The 14005-nt window shown below is 43.4% G+C and overlaps 3 protein-coding genes across 6 annotated transcripts; 1 reads left to right on the top strand and 2 right to left on the bottom strand.

The window, feature by feature from the left end:
- Positions 1–509: 509 nt before the first annotated feature.
- LOC306794683 (C3a anaphylatoxin chemotactic receptor) lies at positions 510–3469 on the top strand. Of its 2 annotated transcripts, XM_079292841.1 has the most exons (4): positions 534–611; positions 1045–1131; positions 1553–1669; positions 2390–3469. In XM_079292841.1, exons 3-4 carry the CDS (start codon positions 1565–1567, stop codon positions 3365–3367), a joined length of 1083 nt encoding a protein of 360 aa, XP_079148967.1. In that variant the 5' UTR covers positions 534–611; positions 1045–1131; positions 1553–1564; the 3' UTR covers positions 3368–3469. The 2 variants fall into 2 exon arrangements, with proteins under 2 accessions (XP_079148966.1, XP_079148967.1); XM_079292840.1 differs by lacking the exon at positions 1045–1131 and having other exon boundaries at positions 510–611.
- Positions 3470–4461: 992 nt separating this feature from the next.
- Positions 4462–8923, bottom strand: cenpq (centromere protein Q). 3 transcript variants are annotated; one of them, XM_079284349.1, is made up of 8 exons: positions 8395–8923; positions 8233–8278; positions 7992–8082; positions 7299–7367; positions 6683–6812; positions 6290–6409; positions 5391–5465; positions 4462–5007 (listed from the first exon to the last, which is right to left on the bottom strand). In XM_079284349.1, the coding sequence occupies exons 1-8, from the start codon at positions 8500–8502 to the stop codon at positions 4834–4836; spliced, it is 813 nt and encodes a 270-aa protein (XP_079140475.1). In that variant the 5' UTR covers positions 8503–8923; the 3' UTR covers positions 4462–4833. The 3 variants fall into 3 exon arrangements, with proteins under 3 accessions (XP_079140475.1, XP_079140474.1, XP_079140473.1); XM_079284348.1 differs by having other exon boundaries at positions 7992–8094; XM_079284347.1 differs by having other exon boundaries at positions 7992–8100.
- A 781-nt stretch (positions 8924–9704) lies between these two features.
- mrpl16 (mitochondrial ribosomal protein L16) lies at positions 9705–13830 on the bottom strand. The gene is made up of 5 exons (XM_079283606.1): positions 13623–13830; positions 12844–12915; positions 11440–11588; positions 10929–11222; positions 9705–10361 (listed from the first exon to the last, which is right to left on the bottom strand). The coding sequence occupies exons 1-5, from the start codon at positions 13690–13692 to the stop codon at positions 10170–10172; spliced, it is 777 nt and encodes a 258-aa protein (XP_079139732.1). The 5' UTR covers positions 13693–13830; the 3' UTR covers positions 9705–10169.
- Between the last annotated feature and the right edge of the window lie 175 nt (positions 13831–14005).

Raw genomic sequence — 14005 nt, forward strand, 5'->3', positions numbered from 1 at the left:
ACTATAAAAGTAATAATTTGGAAAGTGTATTATGTTCCATTTTGTTGCAAAACCAGCTAAATCATACTGAAATAAAATGAATGAGAAACAAAAAAGTACAACGTACTTACTCTAAGGATGCATACAGAGAACAGGGGGCTCCTGTGACTCAACTAAAATCATAAAACTGATTTATGGAAGCTGATCTGTCGTAACAACAACGGGTGTTCTCAGGAAATGTCTCAGGAAATGTGGCTCCGCCCCCTCAGCTCCGCAGCTTCTTGACAATTGCCGAACTATGCTCGCGTGCCACAGCTGAATCTTTCCGCTGAACTGACAGAGAGGGACGCTGAGTGACAGAGAGGGACGCTGAGTGACAGAGAGGGACGCTGAGAGACAGAGAGGGACGCTGTGTGACGCTGCGTGCCACAGACTGACGCGTGCCACAAGAAGGATCTCGGCCCTGCTGCAAAGGAAGAAGTGTGTGTTGCAATCACACACAGGAAAGAGAGAAAGAAAGAGAGAGAGAGAGAGAGAGCGAGAGAGAGAGAGAGAGATTATAACAGCAAGTGGCCGCTCCTTTTTTCTTTATTGCTGCTCCATTCCTCCCACACGCAAGACAAATAAAGCAGGTAAGAGGCAAACTCTTTAAATAACATCCAAATGTTGTTTTAAAAAAAAGAAAAGCTTTTTAACACTGACTTTAAAAACACAGATGGATCATAAATCCTAAACTTCTTGGTTCCTGTATATTCTAGAAATCTGAACATAATGAGCTATATTAATCAGGGAGCCTCCATGGCTACCGGTAACTTAAGCACAGGTTAGCGGTGCTATACTGTTTGGAGCATCAAGGAGGCGTATTCATCAACACAGGAGTGTTTGCATGCATGCTGTCCTCATTCCAGCTGCACACAAACCGCCCGGTCTACATGTACATTCAGGCCGGGCCACAGTGGCAGCAGGAGAAAATAACAGATTCCTTTCTCTGTAATCATTACTGCTGATACAACGCCTGACAGAAGTCCTGTACGCGCGTGTATGCATGTGCTTGTAAAAAACCAGGTGGTGACATTGGCTCTCTAAGGCTAAGGAATGGTTTGCGGGTACACCTGTGGTGGTCATGGTTAAGCAGCAACGCAGCAAAGGAATGTAAGTCATTGCAACGTCTCCTTAAGTGCTACAGAAAAAATTGTGTTTGTGTGACGTGGGAGGGATTTGACATAGATTGCAGCGCTATACTCTCTTGATATTAAACTAAAAGATATAATATACAGTTGACTTTTAATGTGAGCTGCAACATGCAAGATTTCTCAGCAAGGAAACACAAATGTGCAAATATAAGGAAGGAAGTGTGTGGTGTCATGTTGGTGTGGACATCTTTCAGTCTGTGTTTTAGGCAACTGACACATGTGAAATTCATATTCAATGATGCATGTTCCACATTTTCCATCTTTGTCAATGGTCAAATAGATGGCTTTCATTTTGTGATATTTTTAATTTCCAGTCAACTTTCACAAGAGAAAGAAAAGCTATGCATCTGTGACATGAATCAGTTTCTCCCCTGTTTCAGCTCCTCGTCTCAATGGCCGATGTGAATGGAACCGTCCATGCACTCAACTCCAGCAGCTCTTGGCAGGATGACGCACTCCGGGGAGTCGAAATGGCAGCTACTGTGCTCATCTTCCTGGTGAGAAATCCTCTTTAGATATTGTACATTACCACTTCACATTTAGACGTACGATTGAAAAATGAGCTGCATAATGAATGGTACATATAATCATAGTTGAGATCATCTATTGATTATGACGTTTGGGGGCCAAAAACAACCTTGTTCAGGGCCACTAAATGACTCCGTCAGCTTGAACTGATAGAGTGTTATGGGAATGAGTTGATGATACAACTCTCATATCTGTACAGTAGATGTGTATCTGGAGCCAAGTGACAGCTAGCTTAGCTTAGCATAAAGACTGGAGGCAGAGGGAAACAGCTAGCCTGTACTCCAAGAGGTAACAAAGTTCTAAATGTTCACAAATGAAGACGTAATACCTTGTTTGTTAAAACTGCACAAAAACATCTGGTGCAAAAAAAACAAGAAGTCTTGGTTTTTTTGAGCAGTGATTTCCTGGAGTTTGGCCAAGACACAGTCACACAAACCACAACTTGTCATTTTCACACTTTGCTTATTGTACCGAGATATAGCGTGTTTATTAGTGGGCTTGAAGGTGCAGGTAGGCGGGTGTTTTTACGTTTGGCCAGAGCTAGCCTTGTCCTCATTTTATTCTTCATGCTATGCTAAGCTAATTGGCTGCAGCTTTCTGCAATATCACAAAAAAATGAGTGTATTTCCAAAAAATGTCGATTGCCTTAAAAGTGTGTCCTGCTGAATTGGTTCTCTTGGTTTCTCAAGGTGGGTGTACCTCTGAATGGGCTGGTGGTTTGGGTACTTGGACTGCGGCATAATCGCCACCTGGTGCGCAGAGGCAGCGGTGAGGAGACGCGCGCCGCCAGCAGTTTCCGAATCTATGTCCTGAACCTGGCTCTGGCTGACCTGGTGCTGCTCCTGCGTATCCCCCTAATGGTGGGCTACGTCGCTCACAACCACAGCTGGCCGTTCGGACGCGTCTTCTGCCACCTGGTCATGTTCCTGCGAGGTCTGGGGCTCTACGCCTCCGCTTTCCTCCTCTGCGCTGTGGCCCTGGAACGATGCCTGTGTCTGCTGAGGCCCTTGTGGGCTCGACTGCGACGGCCCTACTGGGCCGTTCCTGTGGCCTGTGGCATCTTGTGGCTGATAGCCACCGTCTTGTCCGCCCCGTACTTCCACTTTGCCGTCCTGGAGGACATAAACGGGACATACCAGTGCCATGACAGTGGGACGTTCAACACGGGGCTGTTCGTCACAGAAACCATAGCAGGGTTCATCTTGCCCCTGCTGGTGTTCTTGATCAGCAACCTGGCTGTCGTGCTCACCATTCAGCAAGCAGTGCCCCTGACCCCCACCTCCTCCTCCTCCTCCTCCTCCTCCTCCGCCAACCTTTCAACGGCCCGCAGGATGACCAGGATGTACCACGTGCTGTTTTTCACCATGCTCCTCTTCCTCACCTGCTGGGTGCCATATTTTGTGTTTCGGTTCGTGCAGGCCCTGGCTCAGGGACGACCTGAATGGGCCAAGCTGTATGTAGGAGCGGTTGTTGGAAAATACATATCTCTGTTCCTGGTGTACATCAAGTGTGCTCTCAACCCGGTGCTGTATGTGTTTGCAGCCCGAGGCTTAGGCCGTGCTGTCAGAGCTTCACTTGTCTCCACTATTGAAAGACTTTTCGATGACTCCTCAGATTCCATACGCAGGAAGTCCCTTAAGAGCTCACTTAAAAACTCACAAATGTAGTTGAGAGGTCAACGTTTTAATGTTTGCAATAACAGTTGGAGTCGTTTTCGTGTTAAAATCATAAATGCCTTTTTTTTTTTTTTTAATGTGCAATGTCTTAAATATAACCACTAATATATCCACTGTTTTCCAAATGGGTCCAAAAGCCACAGCAAATGGACAAATAAGTGAATTTTATTGATATCATACTTTCTAGCCCTGACACAGTGTCAGGGCGCCTGACACTGTGATTTTCAGATAAAGACATCTCATGTCCAGTGATTTGTCAGACAGCCCATAAGAGTGACAATTGCAAGAGCAAAGTGAATAACATCCCATGAAACACTGAACCAGGCTCGGTATCTCTGCTGTCAGCTGAGGAGATATATGGACGTGTCCATCGTCAGTGAAAGTACATGACTGAAGACTCCAGAGACGCTAAAGGCAGGGTCATATTTGGCCATGAAAGTGAATTCATGAATCATCTCGTCTGTTGCTTAATGGGAACGCCTTCATGGTAAATGACAAGTCAACAAAGAATTATTTGCCACCCCGGGGTAAACTTTTCTTAAATGGACTCCTTCAAGATGACGCACCGTTAAGCTTACACGTGCTAACTCTATGTGCCAAGGAACGTGATACTGAGCTTTTCTTATCAGTATCTAGTGACTCAGATCCACCAAGGTGTCCAGACTAAACAGGTTCTCCTCTATACATCGGACTGGTGCCAGTTGTGCCTCTTATTAAACCAACGAACGTATGATTTGTAGAGGACTGAGGCACAGCATGCTGAGCAGAGTAGATGCGATGCACGATCGTTATCTCATTGTGATTGTACCACATCCATGTCTCACTGGACTGTAATTAATGCAGACAGCGTTATGGTTTATAAAAGCACACCTGTTCTGTAAGAGTCCACAACATGAATACAACTGTAATTAATGGAAGCACTTTACATGTATTTTCTTCCTATATTAAAACATAAGTAAACAAAAGTCAATGTATTTAAATGGGATCTGTTTAATTACATGTGATCATGCAGTCAGTTTTTAACTTGTCAACAGCATGCACTCGTGACTTCAAGGTCCAACGGGGAAGAATTTAAATTATGAACAACCAGTTTGTCTTTATTTGTGTTAGGCTCGATTACTGAGTAGATATCTGAACTTTATGTGAAAAACATCAGCTGACAGGAAGTTTACATGAAGCCAAGCTGTTTCAACGCAATTCTGTTGAAACGAGCGGAAACAGAGTTTGATTACAGGTATATTCAGACCGTATGAGAAAAATAAGGGTTTTTTTTACATTACAGCATGTAAACATGTTATAGTAGAAACCAAAATACAGGTATGACCAGTGTCTTTGCTTTTTTATTTTACTACTACTGTTAGAAACCAAAGTCGGACATTCCTTCACATGGTGGCAGCAATTTTTTGGGGCGTTTAATTTGATTATTGCACAACCACATAAAGTGGAATTGAGTAATATTAAGACAGCGTGATGTCTCCTCGTTCGGGGTAGAAGAGCTGATCGGCCATGTTGTGTGCCTGTCGAAGCAGCGCCTGGGCATCCTGAGCGGCCTCTGGTTTCTGCAGGAGTTCTCCCAGTTTCCGGGCTGTGGTCTCAGACTCGCGGTCTGGTATCATTTTTCTCAATCGAGCCTGAGTAAAAACAAAAATATCAAACACTGCCACTACGATGCTTTGTAACATGTTCTCTGAACCTTAAGAACAAAAGCTCGATACCGTTAATAAGATCGAGTCCGACAACACAAAACAACAGATGTCACATTCCCTCTGCCTTTCGTAAGACATATTTCACATATTTTTCATAATATTACAAAGAAGTTGCACAACAGAGCATGTTCAGACTGTCCCGTAACGTTGTAGAGGAAGTGCTCGCTGAGACATTGTGACCACATCTTATTCACAAGAAAGTAATGGAACAATATAAACGCTGGTGAAATCAGCTCTTGTGCAACAGGAACGAGTCAAGCCGATACAAGATTTTGTGAAATTGTGTTTTGTGCGCCACCCGTGCTCACCTCTAATGTCGTTTCATCTTTTTGTGGAGGAAGAGGGGGAAGGTTGAGATCTGCTTTATCAGCAACCTGTAAAATCTGTGAACACAGGCAGGAAGGACAAGTGTGCATGAGAAAAATAATATGTCTTTTAGGTCATCGTCTAAAAGATTAGGTAAACGTACAGTAAGGATGCTGCAAAGCTCTGCTTTCAAATGAGATACAGACATTTCCTGTTTGCAGCTCCGGCCTATTTAAATCAAGAATACACCCATTATGTCGGCCCCCGCATAGCGGCCACGTCTCAGCACGCTGTTCAACTGAACCAACAAGAGTGTAGACTCGAGATGACAAACGGGCGGAGATGTGTGCGGAAAAATGCCGTCAACCCCTTCTCTCTCTGGATCACCTCAATTCGGAAATCTGAGGTAATGAAACGCCTTCGTCCGAGTTAATAAATATCATAAAAGACCTTATGACAAGAAAATAAATGCTCGCCAGAGTGTTTTGGCAAGAGCTACGTTATGAAAATAATGTTTTAAGACCAAGACGTTTTGGCTTTGTGGATTCTCTCCTCCAAACAGATTAAAAAAAAAAAAAAAGTTTACAAATGATGTCTACATGTTGGGGTGATAACAGCTTTAAAGATGATCTGTTGTGGATGGAGAAGGATGGATAAAGAGGATGCCAGAGCAATAACTTTACAAAGACACTTTGTGTTTCATAAAAACATTAAGTTAAATAGCCCTTCACAAGAATGTCTGAAAACAGACAAAGACGCTCACACCTCGTTTCAACGAATCAACAATCAGCTACAGGATAAAGGAACAGTGATAGAAACAAAACAACACCATACATTAAAAATACATGTTACATTTATGCTTCTTTCTTTCTGTATGCTGCCGTGTGCGAGTGTTTCGCACCTCTTTAGCTTTCTCCTCCTCCTCCTCCACCTGGTCCCTCAGCACGCTGCACGAGTGCTGTAAGGAGACGGTCTGCTCGTCTGTCCTCTCCAGAGCATAGACCACACCCTTCAGGTCTCCCTGAAAACCCAGAGAAGACCACAAGACGCCATGTAACACAGTTACAGACACCGTTTACTTACTCATGCTGCAGATAATTAAATATGCTGATTTACACAAAGGAAAATGCACCTCTGCAAAGCCTATTTTCATCAAGACATTACTCCTGGTAGACTTTGCATACACATTACCCACATAGCATGTACAGCAGTGAAAGAGGCGAATGAACTGGAGCGTTGTTTGGAGCATCACAGTGGAGCTGTCGCGGCCTCCTCAGACGGCAGTGTGTCTTACCTCCAGAGTGCTCAGAGTCGTCTTTCCCAACACAGACTTCTTGGCCTCCTCTTGGTGCCGCTGAAATGATCGCTGCGAATCGCTTTTTGGTCGCAATGGAACTTTGAGTTCTGCACATTGAGCAACAAACCTAGAAGAGTTTGGGAAATAAATCAGCAAAAAAATAAAAACGAACTAAATCGAAGTGCAACCAAGACATGATCCTTGATCTTTGAAATAACGACATTTGAATTGATGGTAAAAGATCAGATAAATAATTAGGGATTAGTTATATTTAATGGTTGTTCATCAACTTTCACTGCATTCATATCATGATGATGTGATGATGTATCAAGTCATATTTTCTATTGCTCCTGTCCTTTAAATGTCAATGGAGGCGTTAATACGCAAGAGAGCAGAGGCCTGTACTCTGCTCCACATACCCAGGGTGTCTTTGGATGATCTGCCTTAACTAACCCCAACAACTGCAATCCCCCCTAAACGGTCACACGCCAATAGTTATCCACTCGGTAAGTCTAAGCTCCATAGCAACGTGCCCCGGTTAGAAGCTGCTCCGTGGTGCAGGCCCCTGGTTCACGCCGTTTATTCACATCTTCATTTGGGACTTCTTGCTCACCTGGTTTTCATTATGTTCAGATGTTCCTGGCTCTCTTTCTTCTCTTTCCGCCTCAAAGCCAGAGTTGCTCTGGGAAAACCAAACAAAGTGTCCTTACTTGATTTAGACTGTTGTTCATTGCATGCAGTCACTGACGTGCCTCTTAGCATTGAGGGAGAAACGAGGCTGGCTGAGTTAAGAGTACAATTATAACCCGACCCATACTGGATTTTTTAGGCCAATAATTTAATTAATATTTGGCTAATCTGATAACGATACAACAACGTGGCAGTGCTGTCTGATGAACATGATGATTATGTGACTTTTTCTCTAAATTACCTCAAAACAAGTTGCCATTTCTGCACAGCAATCTATCGTTCCTTATCAGTCAACAGACGTATACATCATTACCGACATATCTGCAATAAGATGGCCCGTTTATCGATCTCGCTCTGGGTATAATAAATAGTTATGTCAGAACATACACTCCTTAGGTACGCCTATCAATCTAATGCATCGCAGTACAACCGCTCTTCCACATAAGCCACCGTTACAAAGCTTTTAATGGACTGTTATTATCTCTCCGCCAGTCATTCAGCTGACCATCATTGTCTTTGTAAAGGCAGCAAACATGGCTGAGCTGTTGTAATGAATCACATAGGTGTGTGTAGGAGAACACTACTTTTCAGAGTAAATCAACACAGTAAAACTCACAGCATTGACAAGTCCAGTATGTTCTCCAGAGCATTGATGGAGGACACTGGCATCGGCTTCCACTTGTCCTCACCTTTGACTTTACTTGGGACTGAAGAGGAGCCTTCATCTTAGTCAGGACACAAACAGGAGCAACACAATAACACAGAGTGGCAGCAGTGCGGTTGGTTTGCTTTGTGGTCAAACTTTGTCACAGTGTGCTGCATTTTTAAACATCTGAATAGACAGGAGCTTTTCTAACCTTTCCTCTTCTTTGCTGGTTTCGGCTGGGTGCCCTTGCCATGGCCCTATGAAACATTAGCAATGTGTGATGTTAGGTCACAAGTGAGGAAACGGGATACTGGCAGAACTATGCCGACACACAGGTTAGTCAACACCAGCTGGAGTGTTCACCACATCTTACCGGATGCTCTGATGCCTGTTGCTCCGTCGTCTGATCCGTTTTGTTGTTCTTGCGTTTCACGTTAGGTGCTTTCGATGCGGGCCGGTTGGAACCTTTTAAGGGCTTCATAACTGCTAACGATAGCTAGTTTAAAGCAAATGCAACGTTAACGTAACGCAAGGTGTTAACGTCTGGCTAGCTAAACTAACATAACGCTACCTGAGCAACAATTAACAGAAACAGCTGTCTTGTTGTACAAATAAAGGATTTACAATAAAATACGTTATAAACCGTCAAGACACAAATGTATTAACAGTTACACATCTTTACGAATACAATTGCAAACTAGACAAGTTGTCAACAGCCGAGATACTTTTTTTCGCGCTGCTGTTTTCGAACGTTTAAGGGCAGTGGGCACATTCAATGCGGATTTGTTTAGGCATGATTTGGCCGGAGTGTCGCTTGACAGGCACCGTATCCTCCCAAGCTACACCTATAGTACCAGAGCCAAACATCACATTGGGAGGTTTGTTCTTCAGAACGCCATCAACAGTTTTAACCTATCAGAAAAAAGGAGCAGCCTGAAAAAAATCAGCATTTAATGACTGCATTCTCACAGCGCCACGACGAAAACGCTACCTGCAAGCTCTGATGCAGGGATTAAATCACAAGGTACTGAATTAGCGAGAAGCCATTGCGGAAACAGGAAACAGCACAGTTGGGTTTATGTGTTCATATTCTAAGCGTATATATTGTCTGGTTAAAAACCGAACAGCTTGTTGTATCTGACACTCGGATCTCCGTGGTCAACCCAGAAAACACTTAAATATTAGTGCGCCTATATGCTGAAATTCACGGTAAACGCATTCGAACGGCACAGACCGGGAGCGAGCGAAGGACTTTGAAAAGTTAGCGGAAAGATTAACGTGAGACAACATCCTGTTTTCAAAATAAGATGTCAAATAAGGGTGAAAGATTACCGTCAGACAACAACCGGTTTCCAAAATAGGATGTTAACTAAGCGTATATTATAAGGCTGATGGCAAATGTAATTGTTGAATTTTACAGGCACAAAATGTACCCATTCCTTGGAAAAATGTTTATTGTTGGAATGCTGATAACTATTGTTCTTCGAATCTTTATTCAACTTCTTCTATTTCTTCCGTCACACCGCTTCTCCTCCTTCATTTTTTAAGCTACAGAAACCGTTCAACTATTAAAATGTTCAGCTCTTTCACCAGAGGGGTGCTATGACTTTACTTCGATACCATCACCAAATACAACTCAAGTAAAACATGTATTACAACAAATGAGAGAAAAGGCAGAGGTGCACCCTAGCTACAGTTGCTTTTTGTGTGTATTTTTGTCTTTGTTTTATCTCATATACTGCTTTATATTTTACCTATAAATTGACGAGCAGTTGGAATTCCACATTAAACATATCATCCCTTGTTACACGTTAAATAGAAACAGATCATCTCAATTCAACCTATTATATTTCTTCCCAATTTATTGAAATATGCTGAGTTTTTTTTTTCACTTTTACTTTTGCAGCAGATTAGAAAGAAAGACCTTCAAATTCAATAACGTCAGGATGCTTGAGCTACCATGTGATACTGAAATACATAATCTAGTTTATTGTTTTTTGAAGCAGAAAAGGGAAGACATATCCCTTTAACAAAAATATGTTCCTGAACAAATTCCCAAATATGGCTGTTTATTTTGGTTGCTTCTTCCATGGTGTCGTCTGGTTGGTGTTTCAGTGTGACACTGTCCATTTCTGTCCCTCAGGTCCGTCACACCCTCCACGGGAGGTGAAATTTGCCTGTGAAGCGTCCATGGTTGTGCAGGTCAAAGGGGCTGAGCACCTTCCTGATGCCCAGCATGTTGCCGCGCGCAATCTCCTTGAAGGTCCAGGGATTCTGGTTGTTCTGCTCCATGTCAGCGTGCTTCTTCTGCAGGGCTGCTAGGCTCTCTCTGCTCATCACCTATAGGAGGAACACAATGCAATGAATTATTGGCTTCTTTTTTTAGCGAATTCAATTAAATGCATTTTGCTTATTGTTACTTCGCGTGGATCCTTCAATGCACATTCACTCAGAATGGACTCGAATGTGAAATAATCATTTTAATTTAAGTCTAAAGTTTAAGCAAAAAAATAAATAAAATTGCATTGATGTGTGGATTTTTCAATAGAAATAAAGAGGTGTTTGTTATTTAGCCCACCCTCATTGATATGAATAGAGTGGACAAAATAAAGACAAACACCTGTAAGTATCCATCAGATCAATTTAACAGCACCACAAACTGCAGCCTTCAAAATGACCATCAAGTTGAATAAACAACTCTCTAAAACAGTTTCATTGATGTGGGACTTATTGAAGGAATGTTGTATTAGACTGCAGCAACGTGTGCCTAATAAACTGGCAACTGAGTGCATACATACAAATGAATCACCAAAAATATGCTTTTAAAAAAAAAACATGCTCAAACTAAATCACCTGAAATCATTTAAGTATATACTAGACACTGAAGCACAGTATCAGTCATCTCACCTTGGCAGGGAAGGGTAGCTTCTTTGCCACTTCAATCAAGATATGCTCAATCTCCCCCAGCTCCACCTTTCCGCCCACTTCCACAATCAAACGGCCGTAGCGGACAGGAGTCACATAGTGGTCGATGGCTCCCTTGCCCCCACCCATGCGCTGACCCAGACCTTTACGTGTGATGGGCTTATATGGGCCATTGATGCGCCAGCGGGCAAATGTAGTACGGGGATCCATCTTGCGATTGACGGTTAGACGGATCATCTCTATGTGACCCCAATGAAGGTAGCCCCCTCCCAAGGCCTGAGCATCAGAAAGATAAGACAGGGAAAGAGGGAAGTCACATTCAATGCCACGTTACAAATGTTTCAACATGCAATATGTAACAGTTACTAATATACAGTTACAGAGGCTTTAATAATAAAGGCAAGTTGTGAAATATTGCAGCTAACATAATGTTCATAGACTTTAATGCTTCCAGCACTAAACAGAAGTGTTTACAGAACAGAAATGTACTGACCACAATAGCGTACTGTCCTGTCGTGAAGGTATTTGCTGCCCTCGCTGGGCCTTGGATATCCCGAAGATTCTTCATCTCTTTCTTTGCTTTTTTAAAGTTAGGCACCTTGTTCATGAACTTCAGTTTGGGTTTCTCCGGCAGCACCACATCTTCAGAGGTAAAAACAAGAGGAGGGAATCATGAACAACATTAATATACAGCATCACGCAAACATTTCTGCTTGAACAAAGCCTGTGGAACTCTCTAGGGCAGGGATTCCCAAAGTGGGGTGCGCGCACCCCTGGGGGTGCGCGAGCTGCCTCTAGGGGGTGCGCGAGAGGAAAAGTGTAATGGCGGTGCAGTCCTGTCTCCTAAAAATTACGTTCCCCCAAAACTAAAATGCATTCTCAATTACGTTTTACCACGAACGTATTTTCTCCCTGATTACGTTTGTGTTTGACGTACAAATACGCTTCTCATCAACATATCTTTGCCATACTCTAGTCTTTATTATTTTTCTGTGATCTGCCTCGCCTCTACCCCGCCACCCACAAGTTGTTGACCCGCGGCCTGTTCCGAGGGCTGACAGACCTGACGATCGGGTGCCTCGCGGCGGGGGCGGCTGGAGACCTCGCGTCCCGGCGCCAACGAGTGAGCGCCGGCCACTCGGAACCATAAAACCAAGTCCCGGATTTCACCCGGGGACATTCTGGAGGTATTGTGACCGGGTGATGTGCCTCGTTGCTGGGGAGGTATGAGCCGAGAGTGGCGGGGTGTTATGGAGGTATATATTACAACTCGGTGTTGTTCCCGTGCGTGGATGAGCGCATTTCTGCCGGAGACAGGCGGCGTGTTGTGGTAGTATTCTGACCGCGTAATAGGGAGAAGGAGAGGCGGTGGTGGAGAGGGAAAAATGTTAAAGAGATGGTGGAATGTATGATTGGAGAGAGAGAAGCGAAAAAGTTGGACGTGATCCCGATGTCCAACAACACTGTCGCGCGCATCGATGCTTTGTCCGAAGACATCCTGGCTACATTAGTCGGTCGCGTGAAGAAGAGTGAGTTTTACTCTCTGCAAGTAGACGAGTCTACAGATGTGGCCAATCTGGCCAATCGTCCGTTACCTTCGTAACGTTACGTCCGTTACCTTTTCGAAGGCACGAAAACAAACGCCACGCGCGAGCAAACTGTTCTCTCATTCGTCCGATTTTTATGCGGCTCTGTTGCTTTTTTTTTTTTTAAGGTGTGTGTGTGTGTGTGTGGGGGGGGGGGGTGCGTGAAGCCGGTCGGGATGTAGAAGGGGGTGCGTGGCCTAAAAAGTTTGGGAACCGCTGCTCTAGGGTGTCTTTTCCCCCACGTCTTCCTCCTTTACTGTGTAACATGTATACATGTAACAATGGCGAGGATGAAGAGGATGAAGGGTTACCGCTGTAGTCTGGAGGGGTTTCGTGTGTCTTCAGGCCAGCAACGAAGACTTTCAGGTGGCTGTGTAAAAGGCCTGTGGAACAAACAGCAGAATAAAAAACAGTTATACAATATCATACTACTCACTTTAAATGTGTGCATTTGAACAGCAGCATCTTCAAGCTTCAAGAGTTATGATCTGATCTTTTCAGTTTGAATAGAATAAAACCCATTTGGATGCACAGCAGTACTGTAAACGAAGATGTTAAAACTTGTGTTTTTCAGCTCAAGGAGACAGAATTTAAACCTTAGTTTTACTTGTTGTGCTTATGTCTTCACGTCGATTATTGTTTTTAAAAAACAGCTTGCATGTTTGTCTTTGTGACTCACTGTGGCTCACAAACGTTCTATAAATCTATATTTTTTACTTTATATATATGTTTCTTCCTCTTTTATATTATTTCTGTGCTGCTGCATGTCAGTGGTTGATACCTGCCATTGTAGTATCTTCATTATTGTCTTGATGTTATTGCTCTGCATGCTGATACACTACTACAGTAACTGGTTTACTTTTACGTTGTTTTACAGGTGACTATGTAACATTTGTCCAAAAATACAATTGTGTCACTGGCATTGAACGTCACAGCAATGCTTAATAATGCGTACAGGTACAGCCCATTTTTTAAAACAAACAATTCATACATAAATCTCACACGCAATGAATAGTCACATTATGAGTTAGTATTGTTGCATTGTTGACGTTAAATGTCACTGTAACGTTAACGCTAGCTACTTTGTTACCTTGTTGGTGAACGTGTGCTCGACAGACACCGGTTAAACCGCCGACAGCCGCCTTGATGAAGGAAAACATGATGTTATCGTTGAAAGGGACACTATAAACACCAAACTGTCACTTCGTGTGTCCGGTAAACGAGCATGTTAAGGTGGGTAACTAATCAAACTGTTGTGAACAGCATGCCCTGCACAAGGTCGCTGGCATTGCGAAGTTGCTTTTTCAACTTCCGTCAGAAAGCGAGACACTTCCGGTATGTGAGTGCTTTCACAATAAAAGTGTCATATCTACAAATGTGCAGCCTGACGCAGAAACCTCTTATTTACTAAATGCATGGACTCTATATAGAAATGTCAGCTGGTTCTGCCCGTAGATCCCACTGGGGCCGAAT

The sequence above is a fragment of the Melanostigma gelatinosum genome (genome assembly GCF_949748355.1).
Source record: "Melanostigma gelatinosum genome assembly, chromosome: 2".
NCBI lineage: Eukaryota > Metazoa > Chordata > Actinopteri > Perciformes > Zoarcidae > Melanostigma > Melanostigma gelatinosum.